We start from the raw sequence: 17,333 nt of genomic DNA, 5'->3' as shown, positions 1-17,333 counted from the left end.
TGGGTAGGGGAATCAATAACCGGAGGGCATAGGTTAAAGTGATGGGGAAAGATTGAATAGGAACCTGAGGGGCAATGTTTTCAGAGGGTGGTAGGTAAATGGAACCAGTTGAATCCAAAGACCCCATGTGAAAGTTGTAGAGTTACATATCACCTCTTGCATTCTAATCCACAACCAATGAAGTTCTTCATCTTATCAACCTATTCTCCCAACACACACAGTGTCTCCTTCTTAATGCTGATATCTCCATGCAATCTGTCCCTCACTCCAAAGTATCTTTCTACCATGCATTTGGCGAATACAGATGAGAAATAGATCCCTGGTTGTATACATCAATTCTCCCTTTGAAACTAAAATGTCCTTCTCTTTCCATGGTTACTCTCTTCCTCTTATTGTGCTTACAGAATGCCTTGAGTTTTACCCTAATCTCATCTACTAATGATATCACATTGAACTCCATTGCCCTCTAATTTCCTTTTTATGTACACTCCTACATTTTCTATATTTCTTTAGCATTTTAGATTTTGGAAATACAGCGCGGAAACAGACCCTTCTGCCCACCAAGTCTGTGCCGACCAGCGATCCCTGTACACTAGCACTATAACACACGATGGACACTTTACAATTTGACCGAAACCAATTAACCTACAAACCCGGGTCTTTGGCGCTGTAATGCAGCAATTCTACCGCTGCGCCACTGTGCTCCCTAATATCCCAGCTTCTCCAGTCTCATTTCTCAAGGGACTCTCCTGTTTTCATCTGCCATTTCTTTATTCCCCATCATTACTTCTCCACCGTCATTTTCCAGTGGTCCTACGTCCACTCTTTCCTCTCTCTTCCTCTTTATATATCTGAAGAAACTTTTGCTATCTTCTTTGATATTATTAGTTTGCTTACCTTCATATTTCATCTTTTCTCCCCGTATTGGCTTTTTCGTTACTCCAACCATCCACAAATTAACCCCCTCCCCCTCATCTGTATCCACCTATCACTTGCCAGACTTTGTCCTGCCGCTACCTCCTTTTTCCAGCTACTCCAATCAATCCGAAGGGTCCTGACCCAAAACCTCACCTGTTCATACCCTCCACAAATGCTGCCTGACCTGTTTTTTGCTCAATTCCAGCAAAAGCAGTTTCTTGTGTCTCCAGGTTCCTTTTCATGCCCTCCATCTTATGCCCCTGGGAAATATAACTAATGTGGTGCAGATAGAACAGAAGATATTATATGCAGACATAATACATCAGCATGCTGAGCCATGAAAAGTCCCGGGAATGCCTCCAGTGCCATGGTTGTGAAATAAAGAGATAATGAAAAGCCACCAATACATGAGAAACATAGGAAAATAGGTGCAGGATTAGGCCATTCGGCCCCTTGAGCCAGCATCACCATTCAATATCATGGCTGATCATCTAAAATCAGTCTCCATTTCCTGCATTTTCCCCATATCCCTTGATTCCTTAAGCCCTAAGAAATAAATCTAACTCTCTTGAAGTGGATGGAAATTGGGGTGAATAGATTTTAAGAAGCTGTAAGCCTATCATACCTAAAGTAACGCAACCTGAAACCTGTACAAAATGTAATTTTGTTTGTTAGAAAACGATCGAGAGGGAATACGTTAGATGATATAAAGGAAGAGGACTCTGGTCATGATATGACGGCTGCTCATCTTCCAAAGAGACGAATTCTTAACTTAACCAGTTTACTTTCTCTGCGAGAAGAGATCAGCAGTCGAAACCACACAGGTACAGCTATTGGATACGTCTCTGCCTGAGGAGAAACCGAAACATGTATCCTCAACCATCATTTAAAGATGCGATCATCGACCAAATATTGGTGGTTGATGGAGCAGGCAGAATTGAACCAAATAAGAACAAATGTACACAATTAGGAGCAGGCTAATTGATCCATCAATCCTGTTCCATGATTTAATAAGATCTTGGCTGGGTACTGGTTGATGCAGTTCTTTTTTGACATGGATAAAAGACTTGACCAGAGCAGCAGTAGTTCTGTAACTTTGTCCTTTAACTTGTAAATGATATGAAACGTATAAACAATTTCACATTTTCACAAGGGATTATCGCAATATCCCCAGAGAACCTGTTGGCCGCCGCTGGCTGATCCCTGCCATAAACTATTTGAATATCGAGTTGTATTGTGGCAGATTTAAATTGGATGGATATTTCATAAACTGTCGGTGAGGAAAGTGCTCGAGGCCACGATAAACTCAGTTTTGTGCAAACGAAGATGTCGGGTGTGAGGAAGAGAAGGGATATATTTGCGTGGGTTGGCCTTAATATTTTTTTTGTGTAGGTGTTAAAATGTATGTGACATTGGTCGGCGTGGACGTGTTTGGCTAAAGGGCCTGTTTCCATGCTGTTTTTTGCTCGACAACTGAGAGCAGATCATCAGAGTGTGTGGGCATTAGCTCCACATTTCATTCCAATCAGTTTGCCAAGGGAAAAAACAAAGCTTGAAATACCAGTCCATTGAGAAGGACTGAGCAATGATTTATAGATCTGAACCACTAACTGTTACTCCCCGAAACAGTTTGATCAGCATTTCCCAGCAATTTTGTTCTATTTCAGATTTTCAGCATCTCCGGTGTTTGCCATTCGCCAATGAGGTTTTATTTCTACTTTGTATCTGGCTATTTTTATTTCCCAAATATTCTCTGAATAACAAGGAACAATTGGGAACACTGCGAAGATATGCAGTGTTTGGGTTATGATTCAACCTCAGAATTCAGAATGACTTGTTGCACGTGCTGTAGAGGTGAAAAATGCTGGGTGCAGCAGCTTGGGTGTTACGCACCTTGCCATAATGTAAGAAGATGGCATCGTTCTTCTGCAGATGCTAACTCTGAGCCTTTTCTTTCTAAGGTCTTCAAGATATGTTGCAGAATCATGTATTTATAGGTTGTGTGAATCCTCAATGGGCATTGGTGCAGTACCAAACTAAACTCTACCTGATCAACAGTACTAAACTCAGGTATGTTCTTCATCGTTTAAACAGTACTCACTCGATTGTGGGAATATAGATGGGGCTGTTCAGCTTTGTATGAGAACGATGACAGGGAATTTAAAACTTTTTTTTAAAAAAGGAAAATATCAACATTTCCTCTTTTGTTCGAGGAAATTAAATTAATTAAATAGAGCAACACAGTGGTACGACAGTTAGTACTGCTGCTTTGCTGCTCATGAACCCCGGTTAAATCCTGATCTCGGGTGGTCTCTGTAGAGATTACACATCCTCTGTAATACAGGGTTTCCTCCCACATTTCAAAGATGTCCTGGCACGTGAATTGGGTTCTGTAAATTATTCGTGGTTAATGGCAAAAACAACAAAGGGGATTTATTGGGCATGTGTGAAAGTGATTAAGTTGCAGGAGTACACTCGGGACTGATGAGGTTGATCCCCTGAGCACTGACATGGACCTGATGGGCCGAGTGATCTCATCCTGGATTGCTCTAACACTAAGATTAACAAGTATTTAAATTTACAATAACATGTTAAGAAGAATGGTAGTAAAGAAGGCGTATGGCAAGCTTGCCTTCATAAGTCGGGGCATTGAGTAATAAGAGTAAGGAAATCAAGATGCTTCTTTATAGGACTTTGGTGAGGCCACATTTGGAATATTGCATGCTGTTCTTTTTGTCCCATTGCAGGAAGGATGTGAAAGCTTTGGAAAGGGTGCAGAGGAGCTTTACTAGAATTCTTCCTGGATGAGGGAGTATTAGCTGCAGACAGACCTTGAACAGATTTGCATTGTTTACTGTGGAATGCCAGAGATTGCAGGAAGTCCTGATAGAAGTATATAAACTAATGAGAGATATAGACAAGGTAGACAATCAGAATCTCTCTCTCCCTGGGATTGAAAAGAGAGCATAGCTTTATGAGAGGGGCAAAGTTTAAAGGAGGTGTGCGGGGCAATGTTTTTACACAGAGCCTGGTGAGTGCCTGGAACACGCTGCCAGGGTTGGTGATTGAGACCGATAGATAGCGGCAGTTAAGAGGTTTTTGTATGTGCATTGGATATGGATTATGAGCGAATAGTCATACAGCGTGGAAAGAGCCCTTCGGCCCAACCTGCCCACGCCAGCCAACACTAGTCCCACCTGCTATCATTCAGTCCGTCCTCACCTTCTCCATCATGGTCTGGTTTGGCTCAGCCACCAAGCACGACATCCAGAGGCTGCAACGGATCGTTCGATCAGCTGAGAAGGTTGTTGGCTGCAACCTTCCCCCCTCATTGACGAACTGTACACTGCAAGGGTCAGGAAGCGAGCGGGCAAGATCATCTCTGACCCCTCTCACCCTGGCCACAAATTCTTTGAAGCACTTCCCTCTGGAAGGCGACTCCGGACTGTCAAAGCAGCCACAGCCAGACATAAAACAGCTTTTTTTCCCCACGAGTGATAGTTCTACTGAATAACCAAAGTCTGTAGTCTCTTTTTTGCTCTGGTTTATTTTCACCCACGTGTTTAGACCGTAATGGTGTATCCTTATTGTTTTGATGTGTTTATGCTTTATTCTTAATTGTTAACTGTATGTTTGTGTTTTCATTTATGAGCACCAAGGCACATTCCTTGTATATGCACATACTTGGCCAATAAACTTATTCATTCATTCATAATTTTTCATTGAAATTAAAAGAAATGGGGAATAGTGGGTATAGATAGGCATTATTGTGTTGGACATGACTGACCAGCAAAAATGCATCTGTTTTTAAGAAGCATCTTGCACATGTACTCTTTCCTGAACAGAAAAATGTGTTCTTTTTCAGTCAGGAGTTGTTTTACCAAATCTTGACCTTTGACTTTGGCAATTTTGGAGTTTTGAGATTATCGGTGAGTGTATCTGAGGTTACTTTTCTTTTGTGGGTTTAGTCGTCAGCACATGACACTAAAGTTGTTCTTTGTGTTCAGAACCCAGCCCCACTGTATGAACTGGCCATGATGGCACTGGACAGTCCAGAAAGTGGCTGGACAGAGGACGATGGTCCCAAAGAGGGATTAGCAGAGTACATTGTTGACTTTTTAAGGGGAAAAACTGAAATGCTGCAAGATTATTTTTCCCTTGGAATTGATGAGGTTAGTAAACTTAAGATAAATAAAAATGTCAGACTTGATTGTCTAGCTCAGTTTGTCCGTACCTTGCTGAATGTGGATAAAGACAACGCGACAAGTTAACTAATTTTTCTCATTCTCAAACTGTGGTCATTCATAGGATGGAAATCTAACTGGATTGCCTCTGCTCTTAGAAAATTATATCCCAGCCCTCGAGGGATTGCCGATGTTCATTCTGCGACTAGCTACAGAGGTAGGTGCCATTTTTATTATTTTATTACTCGCTCAAAGGATGTGGGCATTGCAGGTAGAACCAGCATTTAATTGCCCATCCTGGGAATAACAGGCCATTGAGTCTAACATCTGTGGTCAGAAAGTTACTGGAGAGTATTCTGAGGAATAAGGATAGGCAGCATGGTGTTGTACGTGTGACATTGTGTCTCAGGAATCTAATTGCATTTCTTGAAGATGTGACCAACAAGGTTGATGAGTGTAGAGCTGTAAATGTTGTGTACATGGATTTTAGCAAGGCATTTGACAAGGTTCTGCATGGTAGGCTCTGGAAGGATCCGAGGAGAGCCAACTCGATTTTTAAAAATTGGCTTAGTGGAAAGAAACAGGGTGATGGCGGAAGGTTGTTTTTCGAACTGGAAACCTTTGACCAGTGGTGTGCTTTAAGGGCCTGTCCCACTTAGGCGATTTTTTTTTTAAGGCTATTGCCGGCGACCGTCAAAGTAGTAGCAGATCGCCAAAATTTTCTTTTACCCTACAAAAAATGACCACGACAATGCCGAGTCAGGTCGAGATTACAGTTTTCGGAAACATCACAAAATTCCCACGCTGTCAATGCTTCTCCGGCGTCCTAATTTTCGATTAAATCACTGTCCAGTCGGTAAGTTCTTGAGAGTTTTGAAATATAACATCTTGCCCGGGTTACTTGAAAACCAAGCTTCACGGTAAGAAGGCTTAAACTGGATTGACTTCCAGTTTACTAAAAGCAGTATTAAGAAATTTAATTTTTAAAGGGATTAATTGGATTTTTGTGCGGAGTGTGGGCATTCTTTGAAAATGTACGGGAGATGCATATCTGGTTTCTGGGTTGCATATCTTGATTGGGAGCCTACTTTAAATGTACTCACTGATGGCCATAAACATCGCAAAAATTCCCACGCTTACCTGACCGTCAAACTGTCGCTTCCAATCTACCTGTCAAATGTCCTGACGGTAAATAAATTGGTTAAACACAAGTATTTTATGGTATCTTCAAATTACTTTACTTAATTTAATATTATGTGCTTCTAAATGCATCTAAGAGAACCTAACAAACCTGGGGACAGCATGCGACAGCGCTCACAATAAGCAACGATACCTGCCGACAAGCCAGCTGTCGCCGAGAAATATCACTCCGGTTGATTTCTCAGCAATGCGCTGAGATCCACTACGATTCTTGGAAGACTTCTCACGATCATGCCCGCGACACCCCGGCGAACTGTCGGCAATAGCCTAGTCGCCGGCAGTCGCCTTAAAATCGCCTAAGTGGGACAGGCCTTTTAGAGTTCGGCACACTGCTCATTGTCATCTGTATTGATTAAATGAATGAATTAAAAGGCATGAGTAGTAAGTTTGCAGATGACACTAAAGTGGGTGATATTGTAGATAGTGGAGATGGTTGTCAAAAATTGCAACAGGATCTTGATCTATTGGGCAGGTGGGCTGAGGAATGGTTAACCATACAGAACCATACAGAGAAGTGCGTAGTGTTGCATTTTGGGGTGTCTAACCAGGGCAGGACCTACACAGCGAATGGCAGTGCTCTGTGAAGTGTTGAATAGCAGAGAGATCTAGGAGCGTAGGTAGTGTAAGAAAAGAACTGCAGATGCTGGTATAAATCAAAGGTATTTATTCACAAAATGCTGGAGTAACTCAGCACGTCAGGCAGCATCTCAGGAGAGAAGGAATGGGTGACGTTTCAGGTCGAGACCCTTCTTCAGACTTCAGTATAGGTATATTGTTCCTTTAAAGTGGTCGCAGGTAGATAGGGTGGGCAAGAAGGCTTTTGGCACATTGGCCTTCATCAGTCAGAGTATTCTCTATACTCGAGGTTAGGAGGTCATGTTACAGTTGTACAAGACATTGGTGAGGCCACATTTAGAATATTGTGTTTTGATCTCTTTCTTATAGGAAAGATGTTAGGCTGGAAGGGGTGCAGAGAAGATTTATGAGGATGTTGCCAGGATTCGAGGGCCCAAGCTGTAGGGAGAAGTTGAGCGGGGACTTTATTCCTTGGAGTGCAGGAGAATGAGGGTTGATCTTATGGAGAGGTATATAAGATCATGAGTGGAATATATAGGGTAAATGCAGAGTCTTCTACTCAGAGAAGGGAATCAATACCCAGAGGACACAAGTTTAAAGTCAGGGTAGAAAGATTTAATTAAAACCCGAGAGGCATATTTTTTACATAAAGGGTGACAGGTATATGGAATGAGCGGCTGGAGGAGGTGCCCTATTGTGTAATTTTCCAATGTTCTGCTCTCTAGTTTAATCAAGAGCCAATTCTGAAATATTACTTGAGAAATATATTTTACTCATCTCCCATCTCATGTCAGACTCACTTTCTTTTGGGTCTAATGCTTTAAATTTGTAAATGTTTGCTGATATTCAGTCCAACTTTCAGACCTACCACTTTTCTAGACAATTAAATGCTTTTAAGTTTGATATTGTCTTTAATTTCTTTTGCTTAACCCATGGCATTTTTCTTATAGTACAACTCCATAGAAACATAGAAAATAGGTGCAGGAGTAGGTCATTCGGACCTTGGAGCCGGCACCGCCATTCAATATAATCATGGCTAATCATCCAAAATCAGTACCCTGTTCCTGCTTTCTCTCCATATCCCTTAATTCCGTTAGCTCTAAGAGCTATATCTAACTCTTGAATACATCTCGTGAATTGGCCTCCACTGCCCTCTGTGGCAGAGAATTCCACAGATTCACAACTCTAGGTGAAAATGTTTTCATCTCAGTCCTAAATGGCCTGCTCCTTATTCTTAAACTGAGATCCCTGGTTTTGGACTTCCCCAACATGGGAAACATTTTTCCTGCATCTAGCCTGTCCAATGCCTTAAGAATTTTATTTTTTTCTAAATACTCCACCATATGACTATTTGTAAATACCACTGGTTTGGCTTCTGGCACTCCACCTGCTGTTTGTCACACTCCAATTCCAGTGCTCATTTTAAATCTTCCAGCTTCATTGAAAACATATTATTAGACAGTACAACATTTGAGGAGAAAATGAATTTGGGTATGAATAACACCCAGCAGTCCAATAAATCTGATAGATTAGCCGATTATCAGGATTACCCCAAAGTCTTTACCGTGCTGGATGCAGTTTCATTGTATTCTGAAGATCTTTAGTTGTTTGACATGATCTAAAATGATCTCTTGCATGTTTGCCTCTCAATCTCAATTGTCTGATCTCTTGACCCCGATTAATTGTTCATTTTAAGTTAATGTTCTTGGACCCATTTCTCCTTCCTTCAAAATATGTAAAATGAAACAATCGCTTTTCATTGTACCTTGGTACACGTGACAATAAACTGCTCCCTTTGGGCACTTTGAAGTTGCAGACTTTACTTCAGTATTAAACAATAATTATTTGATTAAATAGTTATATTGTTGTATAATAATGCATTCTGCACACTTTGTGTAGTGGGACCTTTGACTACCTAAGCTATGTTATTGTACAGGTGAACTGGGATGAAGAAAAGGAATGTTTTGAAACATTGTGCAAGGAATGTAGCATGTTTTACTCCATCCGTAAAGAATACACACTATATGATCCGCCAATCTTGTTGCAACAGGGTCAGCAGGTAAAATGCAATGAATTGAATTTACTCTCAGGATTGTGTCCATTGTCTTAATGTATTGTTAATACTTGGTATATAAGTAACTAATTATTCTGAACAGAGCAAACGCTAAGTTAGGCATAGAGCAACCATGGACCCCCTCCCAATCACCTCGTGGGCATTGGTGTCTCATATCAAGACTTGCTTCTTTGGCAACTACAGTAGCTGTGGAAACTGAGAGTGTAATACATCGCACCTGTACATTTAACCCAACATAGCAGGAAAGGCCGGAGGGTTGGGTGGGAACTGGCAGTGGTGTAGAGACAGAGATTAAAATTTCTCCCAGACCCCTAGAATAGGTTGGTGAGCGTAGATTCCAAATTATTTACTTGAGGTTTAAGATTGATTTGTAATTCAAATAATTCTGCAGGAAGGGAGTCTGTGCTATGCAGCATAGAAACATAGCCCTTCAGCCCAACTCATCAATGCTGACCAGGTTGCCCAGCCAAGCTTGTCCCTTTCACCTTCAACATATGCACTCTATTTTTAGACAGCCCTACCATGGTGAAAACAGTGTGGCTATTAAACCTATCAATGGCATAGAATTTTATTTGCTGAATACAAGTCAGTCAGAGAAAAATACAATTAGACCTTTTTAACTAAATGGAATTGAATTTGGTGAAAATTAGTTAAAGAATGAGCTCTGCAGGTGTTGATGGGAAGGCAAAAAATCAGAGTTAGTGGAAAAGACATAAATTAGAATAATTTATAGATTGCAATGTGTAAATGTTAATCTTTTACAAACTATTAGAGTCGTAATTAGAGCCATACAGCATGGAAACAGGCTCTTTGGCCTAACTTGCTCGTGTTGACCAAGATGGCTCATCTACACTAGTCCCACCTGCCTGCTTTTAGCCCATATACCTTTACTCTCCTCTCCAAGTACCTGTCCAAATGTTCTTTAAATACTGTTTGTTGTACCTGCCTCAACTGCCTCCTCTGGCAGCTTGTTCCATATACCCGCCACCCTCTGTGGAAAAAAGTCACCCCTCAGGTTCATAATTAAATCGTTTCCACCTCACCTTAAACTTATGTCCTCAGTTTCTTGATTTCCCCAGGTTAAAGACTGTGCATTCAAGCTTACTATTTCCCGTCATGATCTTATACACCTCTAAGATCATTCCGCAGTCTCATGTGCACCAAGGAACAAATTCCTAGCCTTCCCAACCTCTTCTGATAACTTAACATCCTCATACATCTTCTCTACACGCTTTCCAACTTAACAACAACCTTCCTATAGCAGAGCGACCAAAACTGAAACACAACACACCAAATGGGGCCTTACCAATGTCTTGTACAAATGTAACATAACTTCCTAACTTCTTCAATATCCTGACTGATGAAAGCCAATGTACCAAAACCCTTATTGACCACTCTATGTACCTGTGACACCACATTCAAGGAACTATGTACTTACACTCCCAGATACCTCTGCTCTACGATACTCCCTGGGACCCTGCCATTCACTGTGAAGATCCTGCCCTGGTTTGACAACACCTTGCACTTACCTGCATTCGTCCATTAACCATTCCTCAGCTCACTTGCCCAACTGATCAAATCCTGCTGTAATTTTTGATAACCATCTTTACTATCTCTACGATACCATCCCCTTTAGTGTCATCTGCAAATTTACTAATCATGCCTACATTCTCATCCAAATCATTTACATAAACCACAAACAGCAATGATCTCTGAGGCACACCAATAATCACAAGCCTTCAGTCCGATTCTACCGCTTCCTTCCATGAAACCAATTCTTTATCCAGTTGGCTAGCTCTCCCTTGATTCCATGCGATCTGGAATTTCTGAGCAGTCTACTATGCAGCACGTTATCAAATGCCTTGCTGAAGTCCATATTGACAATGCTTACAGCTTTACCTTCATAAACTTTTTGATTATTTGATTTGTAAGGGAGTATCTCCCACGTACAAAACCATACTGACTATCCCTGTTCAGCCTATCTATCAAAAGCATATATATCTTATCCCTCAGAATCCTCTCCAGTAATTTGCCTACCACAGATGATAGGCCCAAGGGTCTTTCGTTCCCAGGCTTTTCCTTACAGCCGTTCTTAAAAACAGGAATAACATTAGCCACCCTCCAGTTATCTCCTTAAGGGATACGCTTGATCCCATCCAACTATACCATGCCTCCTTTCTTCTGACCACAATGTTTTTGTCATCCAAGCTTCCTGCTGTGCACTTTAACAGGAACATGCATGCCCTGATCTCTTGTCACCACACTTTCTACTCCAATTAACTTGAGCAAGCTCCTGCCTAATACCATGTAAGCTGACCTTGCACTAATTCAGAACTTTAGTCACTTGTTCTGCCCAATTTCATGAGTAGATCAAGCTATATCCTCTCCTTTGTTGGAGCCTCTACTTATTGCCTGATTTGACAAATTTTACCCCATCTATGCCCTTGGCACTTTGAAAGTCCCAGTCTATATTGGGTAAGTGAATCCCTGCCCCGTGCACTAACTCCTCAGCCACGCTCTCATCTATTCTATCTTCCTAGTATGTGGCATTGGTTGTAATTTATAGATCATTACCCTAAAAGGTCCTGCTTTTAACCTTTTGCCTAAATCACTACATTCATTTTGCAGGACATCTTCCTTTTTCTACCCATGTCCTTTGTGCCAACATGCACAACGACTTCTTACTGTTCACTCTCCTTGAGGTCAGCCAGCCACTCCGAGACATCGTGGACCCTGGCACAAGGGAGGCAACACACCATCCTGAAGTCTCGATTGCAGCCACAGAATCTCCCATCTGCCCCCCTAACTAATGTTCCCACCACATTGGGTCTGCTTTCCCCGCTGTGCCTCAGAGTCCCACAGACCTACTCCCACTTACTCTCTTTCTGAACCTTATGCTTGACCACCTCGCTGTAGCTTCCTAACTTTGAAGCTCGTTCTCCCGGATGATTCTAACGTCATCCAGCTGCAGCTCCAGTTCCCTCATGTGGTCTGCAAGGAGCTGCACCAGGACACAATTCCCACAGGTGCTGTCATCAGGAATAACAGCAGGTACCCTGACTTTCCACATCCTGCAGGATAAAAATTACACCATTCCACCTGCCATGAGTGCTATCACTACTGCACTGCAACCGAGAGGGGGAAAAAAAGCACAATCACACAAACAGACTGTACCTTTATCTCCTGCCCCACCTCTGCTCAGCCGCCTTGCCCTAACCTCTTGAGTTAAAGCTTCATACATTCCCTCCATGTGGCATTTACCCTCCACGCATCCTCAACACAGTCGCTCCACTAAACCTTTCCTTTTTATTGGCTGTTCAGCCACTTTTAATCCCTCAACCAATCCATCTGCTGCATTTTGAAGTCTCCCACTGCGGCCCGGACACTGAAACAGCCAATCCAGTGGCCTTGATTCATAACAATTACTTGATTATTTTTTTATTCCCTCCAGCATGAAAACCTTGGAAGTGACAAATCATGGAAGTGGACTGCAGAACATGTTCTATCCAAGGCTTTCAGAACTCTTCTCCTTCCACCAAAAGACTTTGCAGAAAATGGATCGATCTTGCAACTTGCCAATCTGCCAGATCTGTACAAAGTTTTTGAGAGATGTTAATCAGTTGTAACAATGAGAGAAATTAAATGTCTATATAAACAGATTTCAGGACTACAAATAGTGATCATTATACTAGTATTATTCTAAGGGAGGAAGAGTCAAACAAGCTCTTTTGGCCCACCTTGTCCATACTAACTATAATGCCCATCTATACTAATTCCATTTGCCTGCATTAGATCTCTCTGCCTCTCCTATCTATGTACCTATCCAAATGCCTTTTAAATGTTGCTTTTGTATCTGTCTCTACCATCTTCTCTTGCAGCTCATTCTACTTCATCAGCACCACCGATGGAAAAACCCACCTCTCAGATCTCAAAGACCACAAAAAAATGACAGAGAATTGTGGATGCAGCAGACCCTCACACAAACCAACCACCCTTCCATTGACCCCATTTATACCTCACACTGTCTCGTCAAGGCCTCCACTCTTTGTGTAAATCTTTCCTGCCTAACCTTAAACCTATGTCCTCTTGTTCTCGATTCCCCTGTTCTGGACAAGATACTCTGTGCATCTACCTGATCTATTCCTCTCATGATTTTGTACACCTCTAAAAGATCATCCCTCATGTTCCTGCACTCCAAAGAATTGAGCCCTAGCCTGCTAAACCTCTCGCGATAGCTCAGGCCCTCGAGTCCTGGCAACATCCTCATAAAGCTTCTCTGCGCTCTTTCCGGCTTGACAACATCTTTCCTATAACAAAACTGAACACAATACTCTCAATGTGGTCTCACCAACGACTTATACAACTGCAACATGACCTCCCAACTTTGATACACAATGCTCTGAGTGATGAAAACCAATGTGCCAAAAGCCTTTTTAATCGCCCTATCTACCTGTGGTGTCACTTTCCACGAACTGCACCTGTACTCCTAGATCCCTCTGCTCTACAACACTCCCCAGAGCCCGACTGTTCACTGTGTAGGTTCTGCCCATGTTCGTGCTCCCAAAATGCAACACCACACATTTCTCTGTAGTAAATTCCATAAATCATTTCCCAGCCCGGCCGATCAAGATTCTGCTGCAATTTTTGACAACCATCTTCACTATCTACAATACCACACACTCATCTGCAAACTTGCTCACCATGCTATGTACATTCCCATCCAAATCATTGATATAAATGACAAATCAGCAATGGGCCCAGCAACGAACCCTGATGCACACCACTGGTCACAGGCGTCCAGTCCAAAACAAAAAATTCCACGATCGCCCTCTGCTTCCTTCCAGGAAACCTATTTTCTATCCATTCAGCTATTTTTCCTTGGATCCCATGGGATCTAACCTTCTAGAGCAGCCTACCATGCGGAACCGAGTCAAATGCCTTACTGAAATCCGTGTATACATCTATAGCTCTGCCTTTGATCACATGTACAAAATCATAATGATTATTCCTAATCAGCCCTTGTCCATCGAAATGCATATATATCCTATCCCTTAGAATACTCTCTAGTAACGTTCCGACTACAGATGTTAAGCTCACTGGCCTGTAGTTCCCAGCCTTTTCCCTGCAGCCCCTCTTGAATAGCAGCATATTTGCCTCTCTCCAGTTTTCCAGCATCTCGCCTGTATTTAATGACGACTCGTAATTCTCAACGAGGGCTCCTGCAATTTTCTCTGGCTTCCCACCGTGTCCTCAGATACATCTGATCCAGCCCGGGAGATTTGTCTATCTTCATACGCGTCAGGATCTTCGGCACCTCTGCGACTAATACTGGCTGCCCTCAAGATACTTCCATTAACTACCCCAAGTTCCTCCATCCTCCTGTCTTTCTCTACGGTAAAAACAGGAGAAATATTCGTTGAGGACCGTGCCCATCTCTCGTGGCACCACACATAGCTGACGGCTTTGATTCCTGAGAGGTCCCACTCTCTCTGGTTACCCTTTTACCCTTTACAATACAATACAATATACAATATATCTTTATTGTCATTGTACCCAGGGGTACAACGAGATTGGGAATGCGCCTCCCATACGATGCAATAATTTAAGTAATTAACAGCAACCCAACGAAACGAAACAATTGTAACAGTTTTTAGACAGGGTAAAGTGCAAGTTGATCTATGCGTTGTGGCCATCCGGCTCAGCAGGACCGGTTCATAGCAGCTATGGCCCTGGGGATAAAGCTGTTCCTGAGTCTGGAGGTGCGGGCGTAGAAGGCCTTGTATCGTCTGCCCGATGGAAGGAGTTCGAACAGACTGTTGCAGGGGTGTGAAGAGTCTTTGTGAATGCTGGTGGCTTTTCTGAGGCATCGTGTGTTGTAGATGCCCTCCAAGTCTGGTAGCTGTGTTCCGATGGCCCTCTGAGCTCTATGGACTACCTGCTGTAGAGCTTTCCTTTCTGCCTCCGTGCAGCTGAGGTACCACACAGGGATGCCATGCGTTAGGATGCTCTCTATGGTGCAGCGGTAGAAGGTCGTCAGCAGCTGTTGGGGTAGACCAGACTTTTTCAGTGTTCTTAAGTAGAACAGTCTTTGTTGTGCCTTCTTGACCAGCGCAGCAGTGTTATTGGACCATGTTAGGTCCTCCGAAATGTGAGTGCCCAGAAACGTGAAGCTGGACACTCTCTCCACACTGTCCCCGTTGATAGAGATCGGGGCATATTCCCCGTTATGTGACCTACGGAAGTTGATGATCAGCTCCTTGGTCTTGGTGGTATTTAGGGACAGGTTGTTATCCGAGCACCAGTCCGCCAGGTTCTGCACCTCCGCTCTATAGTTTGTTTCATCCCCGTTGGTGATAAGCCCGATCACCGTTGTGTCGTCTGCAAACTTGACAATGGTGTTGGTGTCGAATGCAGGAACACAGTCGTGTGTGAAGAGGGAGTAGAGCATGGGGCTCAGAACACAGCCCTGTACTTAAATCTCTTGGGATTATCCTTAATGCTATCTACCAGAGCTATCTCCTGCCCCATATTTGCCCTTCTGATTTCCTTTTTTACCTTACTCCTTAGTTTCCGAAACTCCTCCAGGGATACACTATCTCAGTTGCCTATACTTATCCCATGCCACCTTCTTACTCTTGGCCAAAACCTCAATTTTCCTCATCATCCACATTTCCTTACGTTTGCCTGTCCTCTCCTTCACTCCAACAGGGGTGTGTATGTCCTGAACTCGTCAGCACACTTCTAAATACATCCCACTTTCCTTTTGTTCTTTTTCTTTCAAACAACCTAGTCCAAATCAAAATTTTCTCACACATTTTCATATTTGCTTTTGCCTACACATGCACCTTTCTCCACTAAGTATTTTATATCATTTAAGTCGACATGTTAAGGTACTTTGAGCCGACTAATATCTAGCAGTGTGCTCCCGTTATGTGAAGCCACATACAGCAATGACAAGTACAATTCTTTGGTTGTGGCATATAAAGTGTCCACAGTTACATTTAATGTCAAAACCCTCATTCACAACCCTGTTTTCTCAAAGACCAAGCATTTACAAACAAGCTACATATGCAATGTTGTGCAGAGGCAGTCCAATACTTTTGTCAAGCAAAATAAATAATTTCCCATGCTTTTCTTGAATGAATGTAGTGAGCAGTGAGTATTTTTGTGTTTTCAAACTATAAGTGGTCATTCAAACAGATTCAAAACTTACCGACAGTCCGTTTATTTACTTGCGTAAATTGTATATAATACAAAAATGCTATTTATGGAAAATTAAGTATCATTTTTGGCAAATACCTGTTCCAGAAACTTACGTATTTAGTTTTTTCTTAAAAAATGAATGGCCCATCAATTCTGTTGATTAGGCAAAATAAATCCCCACTGCACTGTGGAAAAGGCACTTTAAATGTGTAGTGTGGATTCCGGTTTGGCTAATAAACAGCAGCCAAATTTTCAAACGGAAGTTGCAAGGTTATCTTCGTATCATTTCAGATCACTTCAAGGTCGTTAAGCATTTCTCAGCAGAAAGGTTTATGTAAATTAATCTGATGTACTAAAAAGCTATGAACAATTCATATTTATCTGCTTATCACTCATACCAAGAGCACAACCCATCAAGGAATATAATTAACCCGGTGAGCTAAAGAGGTAATATAATTAACAATTATCAAACATGTCGGCATTAGATAATACCTTTGTTCTTTCATAAATTACAAAATCTTTCTGTCAACATTTATAAATCCAGGGCCATATTGGTAACATCTTTCAGGATTTGATAGTGGTTGGGCCAACGAGTAAGGCCTATAAATTGGAACACGTGGAGGTTGTATTAGTTTAAGATGCAGTGCATTAGCTCTTTGATCTCTATTGCTGAGATAGGAGTGCATTTCGATTGGCTTTCATCTTCTCTAACCGCTTCACCAGGTGGCTATTGGTCATTTCCATCTCCTCATTTTTATCCAACGCTAATCGCAACTGTCAGGAAGGAAAGAAAACATTTGGTCATTGTCAACCTAAAGCACAGTTACATAGAAAATGTCGAAAACTGGTACTCCCAGATTAAAAGCTGGTTAACTCAGTGGTCAGGCAGCATCTCTGGAGAATATGGATAGGTGATGTTTCACATCAGGACCCTTCTTTAGACCCAACCTGAAACATCACTTATCCGTGTTCTTCAGGGCAGCACGATGATGCAGTGGTAGAGTTGCTGCCTTAAAGCACCAGACAGATTTTGTATCTGCGCTAGCCACAGGCTAGGTCCCGAAGCCTGGAAAGTAGCTAATGTTCCTCTCTTTAAGAAGGGAGATAATCCAGATAATCATTGGTTGGGAAGCTATTAGAGAAGATTCTTCGGGATATGATTTACTCTCCTTCGGAAG

General features: G+C 42.2%; 2 protein-coding genes across 11 annotated transcripts in view; one reads left to right on the top strand and one right to left on the bottom strand.

Annotated features, from left to right (window-relative positions):
• Positions 1-12,603, top strand: part of mlh1 (mutL homolog 1, colon cancer, nonpolyposis type 2 (E. coli)) — a 40,656-nt gene extending 28,053 nt beyond the window's left edge. The window contains exons 14-20 of one of the 2 annotated variants that reach the window (XM_078397916.1): positions 1,594-1,742; positions 2,880-2,988; positions 4,784-4,847; positions 4,926-5,090; positions 5,227-5,319; positions 8,815-8,937; positions 12,404-12,603. In XM_078397916.1, the coding sequence (XP_078254042.1) occupies positions 1,594-1,742; positions 2,880-2,988; positions 4,784-4,847; positions 4,926-5,090; positions 5,227-5,319; positions 8,815-8,937; positions 12,404-12,568 (868 nt within the window). In that variant the 3' untranslated portion in view covers positions 12,569-12,603. Of the gene's footprint in view, positions 1-1,593; positions 1,743-2,879; positions 2,989-4,783; positions 4,848-4,925; positions 5,091-5,226; positions 5,320-8,814; positions 8,938-12,403 lie in introns of those variants that run through there. The other variant, XM_078397917.1, reaches the window with a different exon arrangement.
• Positions 12,604-15,880: 3,277 nt separating this feature from the next.
• Positions 15,881-17,333, bottom strand: part of lrrfip2 (leucine rich repeat (in FLII) interacting protein 2) — a 76,243-nt gene continuing 74,790 nt past the window's right edge. For 4 of the 9 annotated variants that reach the window (XM_078397908.1, XM_078397911.1, XM_078397910.1 and 1 more), the window contains one exon: positions 15,887-16,929. In XM_078397908.1, the coding sequence (XP_078254034.1) occupies positions 16,819-16,929 (111 nt within the window). In that variant the 3' untranslated portion in view covers positions 15,887-16,818. Of the gene's footprint in view, positions 16,930-17,333 lie in introns of all 9 variants that reach the window. The other 5 variants (XM_078397906.1, XM_078397907.1, XM_078397913.1 and 2 more) reach the window with 3 other exon arrangements.

The sequence above is a fragment of the Rhinoraja longicauda genome, chromosome 4 (genome assembly GCF_053455715.1).
Source record: "Rhinoraja longicauda isolate Sanriku21f chromosome 4, sRhiLon1.1, whole genome shotgun sequence".
Taxonomy (NCBI): Eukaryota; Metazoa; Chordata; class Chondrichthyes; order Rajiformes; family Arhynchobatidae; genus Rhinoraja; species Rhinoraja longicauda.
This window is presented reverse-complemented; position numbering and strand designations above follow the sequence as displayed.